The sequence below is a fragment of the Sciurus vulgaris genome (assembly GCF_902686455.1).
Source record: "Sciurus vulgaris genome assembly, chromosome: 5".
Taxonomy (NCBI): Eukaryota; Metazoa; Chordata; class Mammalia; order Rodentia; family Sciuridae; genus Sciurus; species Sciurus vulgaris.
Genome location: NC_136465.1, coordinates 70,972,674 through 70,998,898, shown reverse-complemented (window position 1 = coordinate 70,998,898; position 26,225 = coordinate 70,972,674). Strand labels below are relative to the sequence as shown.

Here is a 26,225-nt window from a genome sequence, read left to right as displayed (position 1 = left end):
TTGCTGGCACTCCCTACTCCACATCTCTGCTACCCAGTGACAGTGTGAGCCTGTCATCTCCAGAAAGGTTACTGTCACCTTTCTGGGGTCCCTCAGCCCAGCTCTGATCCACACCACTTCTGCAACACACTTCCAGTGACAGTGGCTCCTGACTTCACCTGTCATGCAGGAACCAAACAGCTTGCAAACTGAAGGTCACCTCAGTGTGGTCATTGATTACTACAGCTAAACTTAAAGATCTTGAACACCCAACTTTACCCACCCCCCACACACATTCCATATTGCCTTAGTTAACAGAAGAAGAAAGTGAACCATCCCCAAATGAGGTGAAGTCATGTCCCCATGGTCATGCTGCTGGGCAATGGCAGAACTAAGACAGGAACACAGAGCACAGGTTCCCTCCTGGACCTTTGGATCTGGTGGTGGTCTTAAAATCAGTTTAATACAGGGCCTCTGACCCCATGTTATTATAGGCATGTGCCACCATGCGTGGCTCTGTCCAGGTTTTTATTGGTGCATTATAATTACAAATAATAGTGTGGTCTGTTGTTACATGCTTGTACATGCACACAATATAGCAATATAATTTGGTCAATTTTATCCCACAGTGCCTCCCCTGTCCCTGCTCCCTCTCCCTGATCCCCTTCCTCTATTCTTCTGGTCTCTCTTCTGTTTTCATGAGATACCCTCACACACACACACACCTTTCTTTTCCTATATCCTCTCTAGCTTTCACATAAGAGAAGATCTACAAGCCTTGAATTTCTGAGTTTCACTCATTTTGCTTAACCTGATGTTCTCAAGTTCTGTCCATTTTCCTGCAAGTGACATAATTTAATACTTCTGAATAAAACTCTGTTGTGTACATACTACATTTTCTTTATCCATTCATCCCTTGACAGATGCCTGTGTTGGATTCATAATTTGGCTATTGTGAATTGTGCTGCTATAAACATGGGTATGCATACATTGCCATAGTAGGTAACTTTAGTTCTTTAGGATTGTTCTTTAAGACCTTAGTTCTTTAGGATGGGACTGTTCTTCAGTTCTGAGTCATATGATGTTTCCATTCCTAGTTTTTTGAGGAACTTCCTTACCGATTTCCATATGTCATCTGTTTTGATGGGAACGCTTGACATGGGCTTTCTGGGTGCAATGAAACACTGGGCATCCTGTGCTTGATGCAGTGCTGTGTACAGCAGTGAGCCTCAGAGCTGAGCTTGCACCTCATGGCAGCTGCTGGCCAGCTCAGGCAAGGCACAGCTGCCGGGCTGCACTACTCCATCTCTCCATGGTGCATGCATGTGTACATGTGCATGTACATATGTGTATGTGTAGATAGTACGTTTCACGTGGATGTCACAAGGACAGTGAAGATGGAAACATGGCCAATAAAAACTCTGAAAATACAAAGCATTCTACTTTATTCTTTCTTAGTGCAGAAAAATGCACTCCTGTCTCACCCTCACCTGTGAAGCAAAGGGCTTCTAGAGTCCCTGCTGGTTCTGACATTCCAGAAGTGGATGACCCTCTACCTCTCCTCTTCTCACAGCAATTTCAATTCACTGGCCCCTGGCTGGATGACATTTTCCATTTCCTGCCTCTGCATTATCTGTCTGGTCTCTTCTGTCACTCTGTCCCAGCTGCTATTGCTATTTCTATTCCTGAGCCCTCCAGGGCCAGAACCTCACAGGCTTTCCTGAAGGTGGAGGGGATGCCCTCAAGGTCTGTGGTCAGGTACTTAAGCAGGGAAGACTTTCAGAACATCTTTATGCATTTGCAAACATTCTTACAGGTGGCAAGAGAGAGGACTGTCTAATATAGAAGGGCCTTATAGAGGTTGCTATATCCAAGGGCTGCTGTCAGGTACAAAATGCATGTCACTCTCTGAGGTAGAGGACCCCAGGGAGCATTACACTCCTGGAGAGAAGATTGTGAATGGCCTAGTGATGGGTTAGCAATTCTAAACCTATCTCAAGGGCAAATGCAACCATCTACTCCTCCTTCCATGCTTCCTCCCTTCCTTCTTCCTCCTCTTCTACACACATCTTTGGATTGACTGATGGAAATCTTAAAGTATGATCCAACCTCTCAGGGTGTTTGAATTTTATTAGGGAAACTTTGAAAGGATTTTAGCTGAAAGAAGAAAGATAGTAGAGAAGGGAGGAAGGAGAAAAGAAAGGGAGAAGAGGAGGGAGGGAGGGAGGAAATTTGGGGACCTTCTTTCCTCCTTAATTTTCCAGTGGGGAAGTAAATTCATGAATACTAACAAATGTCTTTACATTGACATATTGCTTTTATGATTATGGTATGGCTTGATCCTCCTATAGGATCCCTAAAGACCTTGCAAATTACATTGCAACGAGGGGCTTGTAGTTGGGAGAGATTAACTGACTGGATCGAAGTCCCACAGGAAGTAAGGGCAGAGATAGATAAACTCATTTCCCTTGCCACCCAGTCCCATGCTCTGTGTATTTCCCCGCGCTGCCTCCCAGGAGCTGCACAGGGAGGGTCATGACCCTGGACCTGACATGATATCACCCTGGCCCCATTTCCTGATGTGGAAGTGAAGATGCCTCTGGCCCAGGGCAGCCCTGACCAGCCCATTCCACCTACAGGCATCGATTACCACGTGAAGACAGTGAATGTGGATGACTCCCAGGTGGCCCTGCAACTGTGGGACACAGCAGGGCAAGAGAGGTGAGGAGCTGCCCCTGGAGGCCTGGGTTTCTGGGGAAGGCTGTGTACCTTGACCCCTGGCCTCCTGTGGCAGGTATCGCTGCATCACCCAGCAGTTCTTCCGGAAGGTCGACGGTGTCATCATCATGTACGATCTCACGGTCAAGCAGTCGTTCCTGTCAGTCCGGCAGTGGCTGAGCAGTGTGGAGGTAAAGATGGTGACCCTCCTAAGGACTCTTTCTTCCCTGCCCACTCTCTCCTGGTCCTTTCATAGCCTGATTCGGAATTCATCTGCCCAGGAACACACTGCGTCAGGCAGTTGCCCACGTGGTCATCCAGATTCCCAGGGCTGTGCTAATGAATCAGAAACCAAGGAGGCACACACAGTCCCCACTCTCATGGAGAGAGGGGACACAAGAAATACTGATTATACCAGTGCTTCAGTTTGAATGTCCCCACCAAAAATCATGGTGAAATTTGATCATGAGTCAAATTTGTGAGACTTAATCCACCTATGGTATTGGAGGTGGGACCTTTGGGAGGTAGTTAAGGCTATGTGAAGCCATAGGTTGTTGCCCTAATCTAGTGGGATGGTGGCTTTGTAAGAAGAAGAGGAGAAACCTGAGCAAGGGTAACCTGTCTCGTCATGTGTTCTCTTGTTGGGTCTTGGGACTCAGCAGAGTCCCCACAAGTGACAAGGACCCCACAGATATAGCTGATATTGAGCTTCCCAGCCTTCAGAGTCATAAGCCAGATAAGCTTTATTCTTTACAAATGTGGTGTCCAGTTATAGCAACAGACACAGACTGAGACAACCCTTAACTGTGTCATTACGATTGCCGTGTCCTAGAAGTGAGGGGGATTTTCTTGGGAGAGGGACACAGAGTGGCATGTCAAGGAAGGTTCCCCTGAGGAATCAGTGTTTAAATTGAGTCACAGCTAGCTGAATTCTTCCCTCATTCTTTTTTTAATGAAATTTATATTTTATTTGTTCTTTTTAGTTCTACATGACAGTAGAATATATTTTGGCATATCATACACACATGGAGTATAACTTCCATTCTTGTGGTTGTACATGTTGTGGAGTTTCACTGGTCGTGTATTCGTATATGAACACAGGAAGTTCAATTCATTCTACTGTCTTTCTCCCCTCATTCTCACCACCTCTCTCCCACTCACTGAGTCTTTCTGGCTCCACGGGGTCCAGCTGCACCCCATCCAGGAGCCACTCCATGCAGGGTTTGGGGGGTCTCTGTCACAACCCTTCCCGCAGGGGAGCATACTCAATGGCACGAGTGCTCCTTCCTCCAAAAGCCAGAGGCCTGGCGGGACTCTGGAGCAACAGTGTTCCTCGAATTCTGGATTACCAGCAAGACCTACTTTCTTGATTCTTACTGTCTATATATTGCCTTCTAAGTGCAAAGCACTTCCTGCTCAAATGCAGGTTCATCTTTAACACCTCTATGCAGATTCTCAAGGCCAAGGGTGGTGTGGGCATGCCACTTAATTGCTTTCACAAAGCAATCGGGTAGCTTGCACTGATCACTTCTAGCAGCAGGACCCATCATTTGTTCATGCATTCGTGAAAACACCACCAGGCACTGCTCTAGGGTCTGAGAATTAAGGCGGTAAGGAAAAGAGACAGAGCTCCTGCCTTCCTGAGAGTGTGTTCAACCCTCTGCTCCAAGCTCATGAGGCCTTATGTAGTCCTTCCTGTCACATACTTCTCCCTGGGGTAAATCCCATGCTTCCCCACTGAATACCCTGCCAGTCCCTGTACCTCCTGAGAACTGAAGTTGCATCTTCATGACTGTAACCAGGTGCTTGGCATGGGCCCCAAGTAATTGGTGCTCAACAAATGTTGGATGAATGAATGGATAGATGCTCTATTGTCATAAAGGCACAAAACTGGACTTACTAATTTCTTCATCCCCGTTTGTGCTGAGAACTATGATTTCTCCCACTTATATCTGTTTTTTGTGTGATTTTGAAGGGCTGAGCCACTCCCTTCTGCTATTAATTTGCATCCTTCCCATTACCAAGAAAAATAAGGTACAGAATGGAAACTAGATTCAAGGGTTTCTCAGAAATTTTCATAATACAAACCAGTTCTCAAAAAATTACTGTGCATAAAATACAAATAAGGAGCCAGGCACAATAGCACAAACCTGTAATCCCAGTGCTCACAAGGCTGAGGCAGGAGGATGATGAGTTCAAAGCCAGCATCAGCAACTTAGTGAGGGTCTGGGAACTCAGAAAGACCCTTTCTCGTTAAAAAAAAAAAATTAAAAAATTTTAAAATTTGTTCTAATTACTTATACATGACAGTAGAATGCATTTGTTCACTTTGATATATCATAGATAAATGGTGTATAATTTCTCATTTTTCTGATTGTACATGTTGTAGATTCACATTGGTCATGTAGTCATATATGTATATAAGGTAATAATGTCTATTTTATTCTGCTATCCTTCTTATCCCCATATCCCCTCCCCTCTTTTCACTCCCCTCTATCTATTCTACAGTAACTCTGTTCTTCCCTATTGATACCCCATTGTGAATTAGCATCTGCTTATCAGAGAGGACATTCGGCCTTTGGGTTTTTGGGATTGGCTTATTTCACTTAACATGATAGTCTCCAACTTCATCTATTTACCAGCAAATACCATAATTTCATTTTTCTTTAAAGCTGAGTAATATTTCATTGAATGTATACATACCACATTTTCTTTATCCATTCATCTGTTGAAGGGCACCTAGGTTGGTTCCATAGCTTAGCTATTGTGAATTGAGCTGCTGTAAACATTGATCTGGCTGTGTCACTGTATTATGCTGATTTTATGTCCTTTGTATATAAACCAAAGAGTGGGATAGCTGGGTCAAATGGTGGTTCTATTCCAAGTTTTCTGAGGAATCTCCATTACTGCTTTCCATAGTGATTGTACCAATTTGCATTCCCACCAGCAATGTATGAGTGTACCTTCCCTGTATTCGTGGTGATTGCTATTCTGACTGGAGTGAGATGAAATCTTAGAGTAGTTTTGATTTGCATTTCTCTAATTGCTAGAAATGATGAACATTTTTTCATGTAGTTGTTGATCAATTATATTTCTTCTTCTTCGAAGTTTCTGTTCAGTTCCTTAGCCTATTTATTAATTGGGGTTTGTGTGTGTGTGTGTGTTAAGTTTTTTGAGTTCTTTATATCCTAGCAATTAATGCTTTATCTGAGATTCATGTGGTAAAGATTTTTTCCCATTCTATAGGCTCTCTCTTTGCATTATTGATTGTTTTCTTTTGCTGAGAAGAAGCCTTTTAATTTGAATCCATCCCATTTATTGATTCTTGATTTTACTTTTTGTGTTTCAGGGGTATTTTTAATTAAGTCAGATCCTAGGCCAACATGTTGAAGGTTTGGGCCTACTTTTTTTTCTATTAGGCACAGTCTCTGCTCTAGTGCCTAAGTCTTTGATCCACTTTGAGTTGATTTTTGTGCAGGGTGAGAGAGAGAGGTTTAATTTCATTTTATTACATGTGACTTTCCATTTTTCCCAGCATCATTTGTTGAATAGGGTATCCTTTCTCCAGTGAATTTTTTGGCACCTTTGTCTAGTATGAGAAAACTGTATTTATGTGGGTTTGTCTCTGTGTCTTCTATTCCGTACCATTGGTCTACATGTCTGTTTTGGTGCCAATACCATGCTGTTTTTGTTACAATAGCTCTGTAATATAGTTTAAGGTCTGGTATTTTGATGCCTCCTGCTTCACCTTTTTGCTAAGGATTACTTTGGCTATTCTGGGTCTCTTATTTTTCCAAATGAATTTCATGATTGCTTTTTCTATTTCTATGAATAATGTCATTGGGATTTTAATAGGAATTGCATTGAATCTGTATAATACTTTGGTAGTATGGTCATTTTGACAGTATTAATTCTGCCTATCCAGGAGCATGGGAGGTCTTTCCATCTTCTAAGGTATTCTTCAGTTTCTTTCTTTAGTGTTCTGTAGTTTACATTGTAGAGGTCTTTCACCTCATTTGTTAGATTTATTCCCAAGTATTTTATTTTATTTTTTTAGAGGTTATTATGAATGGGGTACTTTTCCTAATTTCTTTTTCAGTGAATTCATTGCTGATGTATAGCATTTGATTTATGGGTGTTGATTTTATATCCTGCTGCTTTGCTGAATTCATTTATTAGTTCTAGAAGTTTTCTGGTGGAATTTTTTGGATCTTCTAAATTTGGAATCATGCCATTGGCAAATATTGATGGTTTGAGTTCTTCTTTATCTATTATTTGTATCCCTTTAATTTCTTTTGTCTGTCTTATTGCTCTGGCTAGATTTTCAAGGATGATGTTGAATAAAAGTGGTGAAAGAGGGCATCCTTGTCTTGTCCCAGTTTTTAGAGGGAATGCTTTCACATATTCTGTGTTTAGAATTATGCTGGCCTTGGGTTTAGCATATGTAGCTTTTATGATGTTGAGGTATATTCCTACTATCCTAGTTTTTCTAGTGTTTTGAATGTGAAAGGATGCAGTATTTTGTCAAATGCTTTTTATGCATCTATTGAGATGAGCATGATTCTTTTTTTAAGTCTCTTGATATTATGAATTATGTTTATTTATTTCTGTATGTTGAACCAACCCTGTATCCCTGGGATGAAGCTCTTTGATCATGGCAGGAGGATGGAGAGTTCAAAGCCAATCTGAGCAACTTAGCGAGGACCCAGGCAACTCAGAGATACCCTTTCTCCAAATAAAATATTTTTAAAAGGGCTGAGGATGTGGCTCAATGGTAAATTACCCCTGGGTTCAATCCCTGGTACCCCACCCACCCATTAAAAAATATGTTATAAATATAAGCAATGAGAAAATATAAGTTTGAAGTATAGTGGATCATCTGTACTACAAGCTAAAATGGCACACAGACAATGTATTGCTTTTCCTCCTTCTCTCCCTCCTCCTCTTTTTCTTCATTGTTGTTAGCAGCACCAGGAGAGCTATCAGAGATTGCCTAATCCAGTAATTTCTAGACTTGTGTTCTCAGGGCCCTGAAGTCAGACTGACATTCCACAGAGTGGCTAAAGCAATGTTAGTGGTCACAGTTCTGGGTCCCTCATTTCCCTTTCTCAGTCAGATCTGTTCAGTTTTTGGTTTTGTATAGGTCCAGTTATAGTTTTATTAGGCAAAATTGTTTTCCTTTGTGAAAAATCACCAATTTAGTTCAATCTAGTTCACCTGTCTCATTCTAGAATGCAGAAATTGAGCCTATAACTTCTTCAAGGCCACCCATTCTTTTCCCAGAGGCAGACATTTAATCATCCTCCAATATCTAAGTTATGCTATATACTAGAATTGGACAGAGACAGTCCAAGATTAATGAGAGTAGATGGACACAAATTTATGGAACTGTGATCTCTGCCATCATTAAGGGTATAGTTTCCAGGGCTCCTGTTTTGCACAGAGAACTGGGATCCAGCAAGAGAAAGAACATCAGGTTGAATGCGGTGGTGGAGGTGGAGGTGAAGAAATCTCGGAAGGCCTATCTTTTACATCTTGGAGCTCAGTCATTGTCCAGACAGGTGTACCAAGCATTGGATGCTTAGTGATTCCTTGGTGGGATGGGGCTGACAGCACCATCAGCAAATGCCTGGTAAGACATCCACGGAAGCCTTGGAGCACCTGTGGGCTTGAATGCCAAGCTGAGGTGATAAATTCATACTTGTCTAACTCAGGATTATCTAAGTATGCATAATTTGTAGTTAGAGTTTTTCATTTAAAAGAATTTTATCAGGAGGTATAATTAAACTCTAAATAATTATTCCAACACCAGATAAACCAGGATCACCTTTAAGAGCTTTTAAACAGTGCTGATGCTAAGACCTTTTTTCCCAAACAGATGATCCAGGGCCTGGAAATTGAAAAAAAAAAAAAAAAATTGAACAGCTCCCCTGGTGGTTTTGATTTTCAGTCATCAAAGTTCCCAATCCAAACAAGTGCTTCTCAAACTCCCCAATATCTGGGGCTCTTGCTAAATTGCAGGCTATCTCAGTAAACTGAACTGGGGACTGAGTTCTTGTATTTCTAAAAAATTCTCAGGGAAGGCCAATGCTGCAAGCCCAAGGACCACCCTTTGAGTAACAAGGCTCTGAATCATTTTTCAAAGACATTCCCGCTGGGCATAGTGGCACACACCTGTAATCCCAGCATCTTGGGGGGATAAAGCAGGAGGATAATGAGTTCAAAGCCAGCCTCAGCAAAAGCGAGGTGCTAAGCAATTCAATGAGATGCAATCTCTAAATAAAATTTTAAAAGGGGTGGGCATGTGGCTCATTTTTCTAATGCCCCTGAGTTTAATCTCTGGAACCAAAAAAGAAGATATTTTTGTGACCTGTCTCCCAAAATTTGCTGAGCATCAACTGCATGCCCAGCATTCACTTGGCATTCCAGAGGTCACCATATGATGAACCAGGAAATGCATTCAGTTCAGTGGCACAGGGATTCAGGAGCAAGCACAGGAGGCTGTGTCAAGAGGCAGAGTGTGTGTCAAAGGTGTAGAACAGAGGCATCATAATGCAATTATTCTCCCGATTCTTGAAAAGCTAAGTCATTCTACCTTGGCAACCAGCAATCAGAGATGTCAGGTGATAGATTAAAACTTGACACCTAATTTGATCTGAGGGGAACTGAAAATAATAAGTACTTTATATTTGTGGAGCACCTTATTTTTCCAAAGAGTTCCAAGCACTTTACCAACTCCCTCGCCGGGGGAAGGAGGGTGGAGGGGGAGCTTTAATAACAGTCTTCATGGTTCTGAAGCCTTATTATTAACTGAATGGTGGCCAGCTGTTCGCAGTGCCCCTTCCTCCCTCAACCTGAAAAGCAGTACAAGAAAAGAGGCCTTAAATCTCCAGACATGCCATAGATGGGTAGCAAGAGGTTGTGTGGGGTAGGAACAGATGCTTCTGGGAGGCAGTGGGAAAGGAAGTTCTTACCATCCCAGCTCAGCCACTTCTTGGCAGTACACTTGGGTCAGTCATTCAGTAGAGTGTAGACCAATGATCTGAAATGTTCCTACTGACCCCAAGTTCTATAGTAGAGGCATTGGGCTCTCTTAAGGGGGCCAGGATAGAGTGGAAGTATGTGTGAATGAGAGGACCCTTAGTCCCTTCCACTCAAAGGGAATCAAAATCCTCATGCAAGAAAATACCTACAGTGTTAGTCTATTTTTAATTACTATGACAAAACATCTGAAGAAAGATGTTCATGAAGAAAAGAAGTTTGTTTAGCTCACAGTTTAGAAGGATTCAGGGAATAGCACCTGTACTGGCTCAGCTCTGGTGAGGACCCTCTTGGCCACAACACATCTTGGCAGATCACATCATGGCAGGAGCACGTATGAGAGGAAGAAATCACATCACTAAACAGAAAGCCAAAAAGAAGAGGAGGGGTCAGACTTACTCTCTTTATAACAACCTTCTCAGGAGAACTAAGCAAGATCCCACAAGAACTACCTTCATCCTTTCCCAGGATAAAGTGACCTTATGCCCTCCCACTGGTCCCCACCTCTCAAAGGTCCCACCTTGCAACATCATGCTGAGCACCATAGCACCTGCCCTCCTTGATGAGGTGGGAGGCTTTGTTCTGCCGTACCCCTCCCAGCATTCACTCCACCCGGGCAGCTTCCCCTTGCCTGCAGACCCTCTGAGAAGAGGTCCAAGATGGGTCCAGCAATACTCTGCCAGTTTTCCTGTGCACCTCACAAGAAGTCATTCCTGCCAACTCAGCATTCCCAACCCATTGGTAGAATCTATCTAACCATTCCAATTTAAAGAAGACACTGCTCAGGCCCTAAGTGCCCCATATTAAGACCATGGGACAAACTAGACCTCTGAAGACTTTGGGACCTGTTTCAAGTACAGAAAGAAGACTTGGGCACAGGCCTGTATGGGCTGATATTTCCCCTCAAATCCAAATTGTTGGTCCCCAATGTCTCTAGTCCTGGAATGTTAAACTTCTTGTTTAGATTTTTTTTGTCATTCTGATAGCACTATTATAATGGCAGTCCATTTTATGCTTTGAATTAGCCCTTGCTGCTCTGCCTCTGTGACTTGTTTTTAAAATGGACAGGTTTCTTTCTCTTCCTCTCTCCCTGCTCCTAATCTCTCTCCCTCCCTAATCTCAGGGGAAACAGGATAGCCTTTCTTCCCCATCCTAGGCAGAGTTATCAGTCCTTGAGCACACACCCACCACAAAACTCAGTAATTCAGACTTTGGGGATGGCACCAGAAGGTCTTAGAAATTACTAGCTCCCAAATAAACAAGTGAATTACAACTCCAACAGAGAACACGTGGAATATAGCCTCTGAACCACCTCTCTAAAAGTCCCCTGCTTCCCTTTATGAGCAGAATCACAGCTTTTGGGACAGAAGTCCCCTGTGTTTCTTTTTTGCTAGCAAAGCAATAAACCTTCTTTTTCCTTCTTCTCAAAACCGTATCCTCGTCATTGGATTAGCATCAGGGACAAGGACAGAGCTTTCAGCAACACTATAATGTTGGAACTGTCAAGGAAGTAGAATATGACTGGACTGGGTGAGCCAAACAGACCTGTATCTCTGAGTTGGAAGAAAACTTAGAGATGAACGCAAACAAAAAACTTGGAGATCAACACAATTTTTTATATAGGTGAGAAAAATCAAAATCCAAAGAAAGGAAACGAGTTGTCCAAAGGCACCCACAGCTTGTCAGTAGCACAGCCATAGCTAGAATCTAGGACTTTGCCACTGCACTGTGCTTCTCTCTTGTCACATGGTCCATGGATGAAATCTGCTGCTGAGAAATAGGCGTTCATTTCTTTTTCAGTCCTTCTTGAGTTCTTCGACTGAAGAACTTCCACTTCCCTCTCCTTTCCTGGGTCGCAAGCTAAATTTCATTCTCTGATCTTTGTCCTTGGTGACAATGTATAGCATGGAGCAAAAATAGCAGTTTGATTTTTTTTTTTTCCCCACATTCCAAGTTGAGCTTGAAGTGCTGGCAGTTTAAAACGAACTACACAAATAAATCTTGTTTTGACTCATAGTCCAGGGGGTGGATAAATATGGAAACCCCCAAGATATAATTTCGCAGTCATTTTTTTCTTAGCATAACAGCATACTTTAATGTGCTGAGAAATTTTTTTGTTCTGGCTCCAGAGAAATAACAGCACCATCCCAGCTAAGTGCTTTTTCATGCCTCCCAGCAAATAGATATTAACACACACACACACACACACACACATGCCCTACAACCAACCAAATCCAGCAGCTGCACATCCTGAGCTGAATGCCAATCCCCTGCTCCACATTGACAGCTCTTGTTATTTAAAGTCAGAGATGGGTAATCTTTTGAATTTCAACATATCTGTCTTCCCAAAAGCTCAAGTTCAGAGAAAGGCAGCAAAAATGATGGAAGGCAAAGAGAGAGGCTTCTTTGTTGGAAGGTCCTAGAACAGAAATCAGCTCTAGAAGTCTATTTCATAGATCAGAGATTAGACTCGGAGAAGAGAGACGATGGCAGAGCCCCAGTCTCCTGAGGGCAGGTTGTGTTGTCTCTGGCTGAGGAGCTAAGCTCTCTTACTCTGGCCTGTTTTACCTCTGAGATCTTTACTAGCATCCATAAAGGTATCAACAACAGAGCTCACATGGACCTGAGACTTGTTCACCAAAGCCCCAAGTGCTTGAAGGAGGTACACTTTGGACCTTGAAATGGAAGAGTGGAGATGGAGACGTAGCTCATGGGTGGAGAGCTTACCTAGTATGCGAAAACCCTGGGTTCCATCCTCAATGCCAGTGGGGCAAAGAGAGGTGATGGATAATTATGAACCTCTTTATACTAAGTGGCAGACAGGTTGAAAAACAAAGTTTGGAAAAAGAAAGGTAAAAAGTATAGACATAGTTCAAGACTTTTGGACTTATAGTTGGAGAGGACCATGAGACACAGATGCCAACCCCAGTTCCTCCCTGTGTCCCTGTGTCTCTGTATCAGAGACTAACCTCAGGCCAGGGTGATGAGAACAGGTTTCCTGTGATAGCACACTCTCTGACCTTATGTGTTTCTCATTTATTTTCGCCATTTCTTAAGAGAGGGACTGACTTCTCCCCTATCAGTGGCAGGCCATAGCCACTGGAGGGGAGGAAGTAAGTTGTCCAGAGTGGTTGCATAAGAGGAACAATGCAGAGAACAGAAACCATAGCTCCAGCTGGGTTCTCTGCTTCTTTTTCTGCTCCTTCTAAACTCTTTTATTTTTATATCTAGGAATTACTTTTAAAAAGAAAGAAGACCGTTCCTTCTTTTTCCCAAAAGACAGCACCACTGTTCATAATGCACAGGGCCTGGAATTTGGACTTATGGCTCGTGGCCTATGTTGTTCCTTTTGGTCATTCATTCTCCCTGCTGCAAGTGAGGAAACTGCACCCATCATGTATGCCAAGTAATAACAAAAATGCAGGTTAGAATTCTACCCTGAGATTTTCAGTCTGATGCTCATCTTTTCAGAGAGTTTCCATGTCAAGAAACCCCACAAGCCTTAGTCATTCCTCACACATAAATCTACAAATATATCTTTCTCATGTTCTCTAAACAGCAAGCCTTTTGGCCCAGTTCCCTGCTTCCTCCTCTTTTCTTCCTTTTCAGTGAAAAAACTCTTCACAAAAGTATTCAGTCTCACACACAGTTGGAGAATGGGGAGTATTCCCATTAACTAAAACTCTGGCTAATAGGGAACCATCACAGTCTATATGCCATGAGTGAGTTACTCACTTTCAGATAATTGGAAGATGGTGCAATCTATTTAACACATCGATAACAGTGCACACAATTTATTAAATTAAATTAATTTATTTATTTAGATACTAGGAATTGACCCCAAGTGTGCTTGATCACCAAGCTACATCCTCAGTACTTTTTTTCATTTTTTTATTTTGAGACGGGGTCACATGAAGTTGCTTAGGGCCTAGCTAAGTTGCTGAGACGGGCCTCCAACTTGTGATCCTCCTGCCTCAGCCTCCCAGGTCTCTGGGATTATAGGTGTGTGCCACTGTGCCCAGTTTAATTTATTTTTGATGAATCAGAAGCCACTGTAAGATCTTGAAGTGCCTTTGAGTCATCATTGTGCACATTAATTACCATCCTACCAATGGATACCATTTTTAGAGAGTTCTATTTAGTAAGACACTAAACAGCAGAGAGTTCATTAGAATTAAGAATCTAGACAGAAAGGTGAGAGAATTCTGGACCCTGAACTGTTCCCACAACTCACTCAGTGACTTCATTGTCAAATGTTCTTTTGATTTCTTTGAGTCTAATGTTCTCATTTAGTAAATGAGAATTTTTTTTCTACTACTGAACTGCAATAAAAACAAATGTGCAGATTCAGGAAACACTGAGGCTTTAATTTGAAAGGTAATAGCATTTAAACTTAAAATAGACATTCCTTTCAGATGGACTTTCAACAATTATTTGAAATGCAGCAATAAAGTAGCTGAAGTATTAGCAAAACTGTAACTGCTTATAAGCTTCTGTTATCCCATAGTCCCCTCTGTTTAGTAAAACATTTGGCTATGATGAATAACTATTCGTTACTAAATTATGATTAAAAGCCTCTAATTAAATATTTCACAAAGTAAAAATAACAACCTTCTTAAATATGAACATTACCATATTTACTCACTGAATAGCTGTGCATCCTGGGGCCTTTGTTCTCATGCTGTTCCCACTTTCAAGGAAGGGCAGAGACCCCGGGAAGCAGGCTCCTGGCTGATGTGCCACAGCCAGTGCAGGAGTAAATGGAATTAACACCTTGAATGAACCCAAGAAGTGCTGCTGAGGGGCTGCTGTAGCTGTACAGTGCCAGCCTGGCATGTTCAAGACCCTGAGCTGCATCTCCAGCATAGCTGCTATGGCCACATAGTTCTTTCTCATGAAGAACTTTAGAACCATGGCACTCAGTGACATACATCTGTAGTTAGGCACACAGCAGTCATTTATGGAGCTCTGTGATCCCAGTACCATGAGCCAGATTTGGATCCAACCCTCAGGGAGCTTATGTAGCTTATGTACCAATGAGGCCACTGGAGATACCACTTTTTTTTTTTTTTTTTTTGGCACCGGGAATTGAACCCAGGGACACTTAACCATTGCACCACATTCCCAGCCCTTTGTTATATTTTAGAGACAGGGTCTTGTTGAGTTATTTAGGGTCTCACTAAAAACTGCTGAGGCTGGCTTTGAACTCAAGAGCCTCCTGCCTCAGCTTCCCAAGTCACCGGAATTACAGGTGTGTGCCACCATGCCCGGCTGAAGATACCACTTCCAATCAAATCTGCCTGAAAAACAGATCCAAACTATGTTGATTAATTCCCTTCATCCATTCTGATTCCTTAGACTAAGTCGGGTCACTTAGGAATGCCCTAAAGGTAAGCCCTGGAAAGAACATGCAGTCCATTCTTGTCAATACTCCCCTCATCCTGTTCCCTCTCCTTAGCACACCTGGGAGCCTGCAGGCTCCATTCAGATCCAGGGACAGTGGTGAAGAAAGAGCAGGCACTGCGTAGAGACCAAGAGGCAGGTCCAGGCATCTTGCAGAAGCATGGTAAACTGAGGTTCTCAGCGTGACTCTGGCTCTCAGCTGTTGGTCATGTTGTGGCAGCGGGGCACTCTCAAACCAGGTTGTATCTTTCCAGCCAGCATTTTAAGCCTGCCTGCCTGGACTTTCCTGTGGATACTTCTCTCAATTGAGGGATTATCTGTTCTTTAGGAGGCTGTGGGAGACCATGTTCCCATTCTTCTGCTGGGCAATAAACTTGACAACGAGAAGGAGCGAGAAGTCCCCCGGGGCCTTGGAGAGCAGCTTGCCAAGGTAAGAACCAGCATTTCCACCTCTCTGGGCAGGACGGGAACCTCCAGGTAGTCAGGCATAAACCTAAGAACCTTGGTGAGAACTTCTAGAAGTCCCTTGAGAAGGAAGCAAGATGGGTGTCTTGGCATCGTGGGAATGGCCTGGCTTCTGTGCACGGAGAGCTTTCCATAGAAAGGCACATATCATTAGAAGGAGTTGGCTAGGGACCACTGGGTATGAGGAAATATCCTAAATCCCATTCCTTGGAATGTAGAATCATGAATTACATAATAGTCAGATGTTACTTATTTCAATCCCCCCCTGATGCTTGAACCCCATCATCTGTGTCACTACTTGATCACTCTCAAAGATGAGAAACTCACTATCTGTAGGGTGGTGTGCTCTTCTTTGGGCTGCTCTGCTCGTGAGTCATTCTTTCTGTCAAGTTGGAGCCTCAAGATACATACACTCAGGACAGGCACTAGAAAGTCCATCACTGCAATCAGCATTAACCCCCTAGCCCAAGAATGGGACCAGCACAGCTTAATGGAAGCCAGGCCATCAGGCAGTGCTCACTTGTTCCTGGGCTTCTTTTGTTGCCTGAGTTTGGTTTTCATGGAGCTGTGCATCTGGGAGGACATGCATACTGGCCAACTCTGGGATTTCCCAGTTATTAGTGCACTTGGTCTGAATAGGAAGTCATGAACTCAGAATCTGGGAAATGAGCACAGGTGGAAGAAACCCAAAGAGAAAGGAAGACGGGCCTGGCAGGTGTCTAGATAGAGGGTCACCAGGCGGTTACATGTCTACAGTTCTGAAATCCAAAGCACTCTGAAGACAAAGTTTCTGTAGCATTTCATCTGGCAGAAAAATCTGACTGGAACTGACATGGGGCTTTACCTCACTTTGAGTGATGAATATTCAAATGTCTCACTGAAGAAATGCTAATTTATTTGATTATAGAGTGCAGTCCCAGATCCCCTGAGGATATTTTATAATATATAGTAATACCTTTCAAAAATTCAAAAAATTCTGAATTCCAAAATATAGCTAGATCTAAAGATTTTGGTTAAGAAACTGCAGACTTGTATTATTATTATTCCATTTTCTTTTCTTCTTTTCTCTTTTCGATCTGTTAAAAAAAAAAAAAACAGTGAGACACGAGTTGAGTGATTCATTCAAATTATCACACGGCTCATCAGTGGTGGGACTGGCACTTGAGCTGTGCCCTTCTGCTCCCACCCCCACCCCCATTTTTGAAGTCGTTACTCTTTGTTAGACTGACCCAGAGTCAGGGTCTGATACAAGTGTGGACAGGGAGAGATGAGTCTATGGCCACACCACCCTGAACACACCAATCTCTCTGATCTTGGAAGCTAAGCAGGGCAGGCCCTGGTTAGAGCTTGGATGGGAGGCAGGGTGAGATGAAGTATGTGGGGCTGGGTGAAGAGGGCAGAGGAAGGAGCTGAGTCTGGGCTGGGGGATGGGGAAAGCTGACTGCAAGCCAGCTGCAGCCACAGAAACATCCTCACTCAACCTCTCTGGATCCCCACAAGCATGAGCCTCCAAAGAAAGAGCATCTAAAAGCGAGAGCCCGATGCCATCAGCATTTCCATAATGAAGCAAGCACTCTTAATGGCAGGGAGAAATGGAATTGAGTGAGTCTTGGCCATGGGCCCCCCATGTATGCAGCACAGCCTGAGGAGGTGATGGACGATTGTCCTGTGCCCCAGTGCTGACAGCCTGGGCAGCCAGCATGTCCATTACCTGGTGTGGAGAAAACTCAAACTTGGAGTGTCTCACAGAACACCAGCATCCAGAGCAAAGCATGCTGCTGGGAGCCCTGACATTTACTAAATGTGACCTGGATAGGCCACCTGCCATGGCCTCTCAGCCTCGGTTTCCCTTTCTGGGAAGTGGGAAGCACAGTGCCTGCCCTGGCTTTGTGCCTCTGCCTGCACCCCAGGGCTGGTGTGAGTATGAAGTGAGCACATACAGCCTTGAGAGACTGAAGAAAGTGCACAGTACTCGGGCAGCACACAGCTTTGTTGTTTTACAATTGCAATACTCATCTGGGAGAAATGCATAGAACTTGCTTCAGTCAAGGGAGCCTGGGAGCCAGAAACCAACCACCCTGGGGTGAGAAGGGTGTGGAGAGTTGAAGGGTCTGAGGGAGGAGGGGAGGGTGGGGAGGGTGGTAGGCAGAAGCAGACAGGGCATTCCCCCCACCTCTCACAGTTCCCTCTTGCTCCCCCAGTTCTCTCTTGTTTTATGATTCTAGGAAAATAATCTGATCTTCTATGAATGCAGCGCCTATTCTGGTCACAATACCAAAGAGTCCCTACTCCATCTAGCCAGGTAGGAGGACAGTCAGCAGGTGGACCAATCTTCTGAGCAACCTGTGCCAGGCCTGGTGGGGGCATGTGTTCCACTCCACCCAAATCACACCTCTGGGCCCTCCCTTTCTGTGGGTTCTAGGACTCTGAGTTCAGGCTGTGGGGACCAATGACTTTGTGTGGGATTCAGTGGTCAGGCGAAGCCTTCTGAATACATGTCCCTGTCTGTCACACCACTGCAGTCTTCTGAGTCTTAAAGACTGCTTTTATGCAGATTCTTTTTAAAATTCAAATGCTCTTGGGAAAGGTCATATTAGCAATTCCTCAGTACTGGCTAATATCAAAGCAGGGATTAGTTGGTAACCAGCGGGGAACAAGCCTGGGTTATAATAGGAGTTCCTGGGGTGAAGAGTGGGGGAACCAGAGAGAGGCAGCACTGTGCTGGGGACTCAGTCCGAGATACCCACAGTCATGGTTCTAAAGGAACTGGTTACACAGAAAGACTTGTTCCTTAAGACCCTGCCTACGCCAAAATTTTAGAAAACAAAACCACACTGGGAGCCATTTTCGATACTTAGGCATCCATTTATTCATTTCTCCATCTGGGCATTCATTCCGTTCCATCCATCCACCTATCTGTCTAATAAATACTGAATAGTGCTCATGTCACACTCAGTACTCATACTTGGGCATTTGAAATATTTGAATTTGAGTAATTAAGAACCCAGAGCAACTCTTTCATGCATTGAGAAGTTATGGGTTATGGTATATATCCTAGGGAAAGTTCTAGAGTTTCCTCTGCCTCTGACTCCCTGGGCAAAGCTCTCCGAACTTTTTTGGTAATGTAGGAACATCAATCACCCTCTCACAGGTTGTTGTGAGAATCAAAAGAGACGTAGAAGATGAAAGCACTTGAAAAGTATAATGCAGGGATAAGATGCTTACCATTATTTTTAATCCCTCACCTCCTACATTTCATCTGGAGCTGTGGCCACATGGTGCAGCCCTTCTGTAGAGTTAACAACCAATAAATCTATTTTCTGAGCTCCGACTGTGTGCCAATCACCGTGATAGGTGACACAGAGGCAAAGGCACAGGCTCTGCCTTCAAGCAGCTCATTCTCAGGTGAGGGATATGGCCAAAGAAGTGGGGCATTGTGACTCTGGGTGGTGAGGGTCCAAGAGAAAAGGGTCAGAGTCAAATCAACCAAGAGTCAGGGGGGCTTCAAGAGGAGGTGTTTTGAAGGATCCATGTGGATTAAACCCTTTGGTCTTAAAATTAGAGTCACACACCCTGTTCTACCCGGAGGAGACTTTAAACATGTTGTCTGATTGTCTGGTGAAGTGGGGAGCTCTCTGCATGACTCCAAAGACCTGGCTCCTGTAAGGGTGGCTTCCATGCAGCCAGCTCCCAAACCTTGCAGACTTTCTGCCACTGACCCTATTCCTTACCCTCTCCTAGGTTCCTCAAGGAACATGAAGACACACTGAGGAAGGACACCATTCAGGTTGGTCGTCCTGCCAAGAAGAAATCCTGCTGTAGTGGATAGCCGGGACTGTCTTCAGGGACTGGTCCCACAGAAGCCTAAAACCTCAGGGCTTCCTCAGTCCTGCAGATTGGCTGCTGTGTAGCACCACCTGGCCAGGCCCATCCAGAGCTTTGTCTTTGTCCTGACTGCTTCCTTCAAAAGAAGGGAAGCACAAGTGGTCAGGAATGCTACTCTTAGAGCATCTTGGAGTCTATTCTCTCCTTTCTCTTCTAGACTCCAGACACCCGAGATTTTTGTTTTGTTTTCCACCAGATTGGTTTCCTGGGGGAAAGAAACAGAAGAGCTTTTCCAGAAAATCCACCTTGTGCCTTCTCTACCTCCCACCTCCTCCCCTTGCCTTAGGAGCCTCTGTACTGTGTTTGCCATGCAACCATGCAGGGCAGACTTGCAGCTTCCTGTAGGCCACAGATGTACCATTTGGGCAAGGCCAGGGTGTCTAGTCTTGCTCTGGACCCTGTTCTCCAGAGGCCAAAGTGATGCTCTTGGTATATGCTTCCTGCAACTGTAGGTTGCTGGGAGAAGCAAACCAGGGAACCCATATTCTATTCTGCCCCTCCAGTCCAATGCCAGGGGCTCTGCTATTTCCCTAATCCCAAACTTCGGAACCCCTCAGAGGTCACAATGCCCGCTGACTTTCCCCCCTCTGGCTCTCTGGATCAGGGCCTCACAAAGAACCCACAGCCTTTCCTGCCCCCACCCCCCTCCCACAGCCCTGACTCCAGGGTGGACTGTAGGTGACGAATTCTTGCCTGGAGTTAGGGAATGGGCTTACTTCCTACTTAACTTTGAATAAGAGATGAAAAGAAACAAGGGGGGGAACCATCTGCTGCTGAAGAGAACGACCATTTCTGGAGGGTATAAATAAGGTATATATAGCTATATAAAAGCCATTTTCTAAATGTTTCTCAAAATAGCTCTTTGAAAAATCGTACATGATGATTAATAGGGTAGATTGACAGGCCGGCAGTGAGGCACAACTCTAGGTCCATAGTTACTGACTTCATTATATTTTATTTTCCTTTATTTCAAGGGACTGCCTTTTTTCTTTTTTTTTTAAGTGTGGCTGTGGTGTTGACATTTTGCTGGTGTTTGAAAAGCAAACCGAGTATAGCTGGTGGCTTTGCCCAGGGCACTTGGACCGAGAGAACAAGCATAGCCCCTATGGGGTTCCTTCGACTGGGTGGCAGTGCATTCCCAGTCACTGGCCAGGATCCAGCATCACTGGCTGGCTGTTGGGGTGCTGGTAAGGGCATTTTTGCCCTGGGTGGCAGATTAGATTAAAAAAAAAAAAAAAAAAATGTCACAAAGATAGAGAAGGCAGAGGTGTCCACAGGCCTCCAGGAGGGTGGTTGAAGACAACCCCCACATAGCCAAATGGACAGGGAGAAGCCACTAACGAGGGTTCCCAAGGAGGTTGCTCCAGCTTCCTCCCCAGACCCCAAAGACCCAGAGTCCCCCTAGGTCTCCAGCAAGTACCTTTTTGCAGTCTTCTCTCTCTCTCTGATCCAGCACTTGTAGGAGAGACCATAGAGGGTGCTGAGCAAAATCCAAGCCTGAGTTCCTGGAAGTGCTTCTTGATCTTAGCAAGCCAGCTCCTCCCTGGGCCCCTGCCTTGTCTAGAAAATGGAGGGATGGGCGACTTGATGCTCCAGAGCTTCCTGCTCAGATGCTTAGGTGGCCTTCATCAGCAGGCCCCAGAACCTGCTCTGAGAGAACTCACAGGAAACTCCTTTTCTAAGGGAAAAGCCTCATAAGTGGGCTGTGGCAGGCAAAGGGGAGGTGTGGGACACCCAGAGGTGGCCCTCAATACCTGTGTGTATATGTGTGGTGGGCAGGTAGAAGGTGGAGAGAGAAAACCAGATCTGCTTCTGACCAAAAACAGATGGAATTTGAAATTATGGGAGAAGTAGGCTACCCTGGGGTTCCCTAAGCCCACAGATGCCTTTATCCCAGGTACCTCATCCCTTTCTGGGTTGCATCCTCCCATTTAGAGGAGGGTGCAGCCACACCGGTGCCAGGCCTCCAGGCATGTGTAGTAACTCCCATGATTCTTCAGAGGCCCAGACAGAGGAAGCAGGAGCGGGGACACCTTTGCTGCTCCTTTCTCCAGCCTCACTGTAAAAGAGTGTAGTCCCTTGTCCCCAACTCACAACCTCCCCTCCTCCCATTCCTTTTAAGCTACCATGTGGATCAGAAATACCCACAGGGCTGTCACCCATGGACAGACTACTCAGAAGTACCTTCTGGCTCCATCCCATTTGCATTTCTGTAGTGACCTGGATCTAATCACTGAACCCATTCATTCATCTGTAGATTGGAAGTTTCAATGTCTACCTCACAGGGATATTTCAAGTACCCAAGGGGACAATGGAGATGAAGTTTTTAGCACAGTACCCAGTACCTAGTAGGTCTTATTAAGTCAGGTCAATTTTGGTTGTCAACATTGAGTTGCTACCTAGTCTACTTGCCTTGTTTCAGTTTCAAATTTGTATCCAACTAACATTACCAAGCACCTACCCTGAACTGAGCCCTTTCACAAACACTACCTCAGTGAGTGCTTCTTTGCCCAGCCCATTTGCTAGGTTTTGGGCTCAGACCTGGCTCTGCCCCTTGGCCTTGCTGTTCTTGGCTTTTGTGCATTCCCGGGTTTCCTGATTTTCCGTCAATGCCCACATCCTAGCAGAGCCTGATACGTGATTTCAGCAATCTGTTATAGTTCCCTCCCTTTGAAGACTTTTGTGTCATTATTTTTTCAAATATTCTTTCTACCTCTTTCTCCTTCTCTTTTTTCCTTCTGGAACTTTCATTATGCATAACTGGCACTCTTGATGGCGGCCCACAGGTTTCTGAAACTCTGTTTTTTGTTTTTCTTTGTGTCCCTTAGACTGGATAATCGCAGTTGACTTATCTTCAAGTTCATTGATTCTTCCTTCTACCTGATCAAATAGGAATTTTATGCATACTTTAGTGAATTTTTCATTTTCATTACTGGATTTTTCAACTCCAGAGTTTCTATTTGGTTTCATATCATAATTGTTCTGTCTTTATTGATGTTCTCTGCTTGGTAAGACACTGTTCTCATCCTTTCCTCTCATTCTTTGGACATGGCTTCCTTTAGGTGTTTGAACATATTTTAATTTATATTTCAAATCTCAAATCTTCCCTGGGCACAAATCAAGTTCTACTCACCATTCCCTGCTGCCTGCTCACATTCTACAAAACACAGCTAGGAATCTGGTTTTATTCCACTTCTGACCACCTCCCTAAAGTCTCTCCTCTCTTCTGAATTGAAGGAGGGAAGAAGTCCTTGAGATCTGAGAAACCTTCCCTTCTACCTGAGCTTCTATATGCCCTGCAGGCGGCGAGCTACCCAAGGAGGTGCTCAGTCCCTTGGGGAAGTCAGGGGAGGCCAGACATCCTCAGGCAGGACTCCCTGTGCTGACAAGAACACTCTGCGAGGCTCTGCTCAGAAGAGATGGGTGTGGGAAGACAGCAAACCGGGTTTGAAGCTTGGAGTGAAAAGGCAGTTTACTTCAACATAAAAAAAAAAATTACAATATAGATGCATGAAAAAAACCCAAGACCAATGTGGTCTGTTGCTGCAGGTTGGGATCAAAACCTCAACTTGTCTTTCTGAGAAACAGAAAGAAGCTAAGCAAATTCAGTTAGAAGCCACAGGTCGGTCTTTATGTGTTATTCCTCCCTCCTTATAAAGAGGGGTGATTGGCAGGATATAGGCACTTTCTGAACCTCCGACACCCCTTCCTACCTCTGTTGATGTTTCTATTAATAGATCTATTAGTTACCAGCAATAGCAATAACATCAGAACATCATCAGAACATCATAACTCCACCTTTCACACAATTCAGTGGAGCCAATTTAATCAAAGTGCCCTACTTAGAGAACAGTGCTAGAAATCATGGGGGTTGGGAAACCATATGGTGCTTGGCAGATGACTGAAATCAATATGGAAACTGAGGAGCACAGGTGATGCTGTGTCATTTATCACCCTGGGGCCAGGGCTGAGTCAGGTCCAAGCACTGACCCTTGTTCTAAGCTAGGACTTCATTAAGGCTTTGGCTAGGATTCAAAAGTGGTACTTGGAGACCCTTGTTATAGCACCAGGAGACTCTTCTTCCTACAAATGAGGACACCTAGGACCAGTAATGACTGTACTATCATAATGAATTATGGCTAGATTCATCTGACCTATAAAAATAAATACTGCCCATAAAAACACTGCACTACTAAGCAAAAATGCCTGAAGAACGCAGAGAGAAGGGGATTACATTTTTTTAAACTTGGGAACAAGAATTGAAACGTGGATGTGGAACTCAGCATGGATTTGAGAAATGCAAGTGTGGAAGTGGGGTTCACAGAGCAGGTGCTGCGCTGCGTCAAATGCAGAGCGTCGGGTGTGGTCCAACAACAGGTGCATGGGTTCCTCAGCCCCTTTGTAATGATGCTAGTTGTACCATTCCACACCGTGGTTATGCAGATATGCTGCTCACAAGGCTCTAAAGAGCAAAAACCTGGACCAGGAACTGCTCCAAGTTCTGGAGGGCAGGAACATTCATCTCTGAGCCTCACGTTTGGTCCAGTGTCTGGCAAATCACGTTTGCCTTATAGGGATTGAGAGTACAGCATCATTTCTTGAGGACAAGGTTTTCCCCCTCCAGGCTGGAGCTGCTCCACTGGAACCCCAGGGTCCCAAAGTTGGACAACTGAGTCTCTGTAGCCTAGGCAGACTGATGAAGTTTGCCTCCCTGGTTCAAATGAGGTGCTGTCTCTGGCTTTTGCAAGAACATCCTGGGGAGCATTCCAGCTGCTGTGATTCAATTGCCTTCAGTGAGATGCCCATCAAAGCATTCTCTCTCACCCCCCTGCAGCCTCTCCAGCTGCTGCCAGTGGCAATCTATTATCCTCAGGCAGCCCAACAACTCAATTTAACTTGGATTCCATGCCTCTGTGCATACAAGATGCGTCCCTGCTCAGTTCTCTTTCCTCCTGGTGTGGAACCAGCTGTATGTACCCAATCGTACCTCTCCCAAAAGCTTCCTCTAGCCTCCAAAGACCTGCTCAGAATAAGAACCTGCATACAAATTATTAAACCTTGGGCAAAATCTGGAACAGCTGGGTTCTCTGAATCCACTTCCACATCTGTAAAATAACACTCTGCCTTAGCAACCTCACAGGGTAGTGGGAAAGCAAATAAGTCTAGGGAAAGAGTTAAATCAATGGAAAAGCTCTGAATAACTGATGGCTACTACATCATCAGGTGTTCCCCACCCCCACCCCCACACTCTATGCAAAAGGCCAAAGCACAACAAGGTAGTATAGAGAGACTGTTCCCTATAAGCTGCGGAGTCACAAGTCAGAAAACTTCCCATTTCCCCTTAAAAGGAGAATAGAACTTACATTCCTTCCAACTAGACACTTTACCAGGTTTTTTTTTTTTTTTTTTTGGTACCAGGGATTGAACCCAGGGCACTTAACCACTGAGCCATATCCCCAAGACCCCCCCGCCCCCGCTTTTTTTCTTTTTTTTTTTAATTTTGAGACAGGATCTCATTAAGTTGCTTATTAGGGCCTTGCTAAGTTTCTGAGGCTGGGTTTGAACTTGCAATCTTCCTGTTCCAGCCTCCCGAGTCACTGGGATTACAGGTATGTGCCACCCCACCCATCTCTACCATGCTTTAAAGTTGCATAGGGGGCCAGGGTCACAGAATACAAGGTCTTGCTGGCATAGTTCTGACCATTGTTTTTATATTTAGCAAAACCTGGTACAGAAGAGACACTAGGTGGGTGAATGGATGAGTTTGCTGCCCAGGGAAGATTTTAGATAGTGCATTCCTAAAACACCTCCCTTCATATATATGGGATATAAAGCACTTTCACATCAGGGCAGTGAATACTTCTGGGGATGGCTGGTGGTGATGGCTGCACATGCAATATTGTGAATGTACTTAATGCCATTGAATTGCACATTTTCAAATAGTTAAAATTGTAAATTTTGTGTTATGCATATTTAACTGCAATAAAAATTAAAGAAAAAAACCACGTTCACAAGCTTGTGTGTTCCATTTAGGGAAGAAGGAATGATTCTTTTCTGTTCCCAGCCACTGAAACCTAAGCTGCTGTGTTGGTCTCAGGATGCATCAAGGGACGAGGGATCCACAAAGGAAGACAAGCTGATTTATGGCCCTGGGAGCCAAGGGTGGGGAGGTCTAGAAGCCCACAGGTGTAAATTAACAGCCACTGCAAAACCTGAGGACATCTCCGCTGGAGGACCTCCAGCCAGCCTTCATGGACTCTGCAGAGGGAGCCTCTGTGCTCCTGGTACCTCTGCCCGCCATACACTTCTCTTTGTGAGTTTGCCACCATCACCTGCAGACAGACTCCCTGTTGGTAGGAACTCTGTCCTGCCTGCCAACAGGAGTACCTAGCTTGGCCTTGAGTAGATAGAGTGTATTGAATAACAAATCACCAAAAGATGAAAGTCTTTGGTTGTTCTTGGAATTTTGTTGCATTGACTATAGCAGGAAATAATATTCATGAGCATTCCAAAATATTTTGGACTTGCAGAGATTTTCTGGGTAATCATCTCTGGTAAAGAAGGATTGGCCTAGAAGAGGGAACCTGAGCGCTCTGTTCAAGGAGGAGGGCCTGACTTTGGCATTAACCTTGTTCTGAGTGACCCAGAACAGGAGGAACAGGACTGGAGTGAGCAGGACTGGAACCAGGGAAGTTTGATTCATCCCAAGGAAGTTTATCTCAGCGCTGTTGGGC

At 44.4% G+C, this 26,225-nt stretch overlaps 1 protein-coding gene across 4 annotated transcripts in view; it reads left to right on the top strand.

Moving 5' to 3' along the window:
* The window catches only part of CRACR2A (calcium release activated channel regulator 2A), an 81,562-nt gene extending 56,667 nt beyond the window's left edge, over positions 1-24,895 (top strand). For 2 of the 4 annotated variants that reach the window (XM_079140678.1, XM_079140677.1), the window contains exons 13-18: positions 2,619-2,700; positions 2,774-2,888; positions 15,470-15,571; positions 17,832-17,908; positions 19,348-19,393; positions 19,688-20,723. In XM_079140678.1, the coding sequence (XP_078996804.1) occupies positions 2,619-2,700; positions 2,774-2,888; positions 15,470-15,571; positions 17,832-17,908; positions 19,348-19,393; positions 19,688-19,777 (512 nt within the window). In that variant the 3' untranslated portion in view covers positions 19,778-20,723. Of the gene's footprint in view, positions 1-2,618; positions 2,701-2,773; positions 2,889-15,469; positions 15,572-17,831; positions 17,909-19,347; positions 20,724-22,728 lie in introns of those variants that run through there. The other 2 variants (XM_079140680.1, XM_079140679.1) reach the window with 2 other exon arrangements.
* Positions 24,896-26,225: the final 1,330 nt, after the last annotated feature.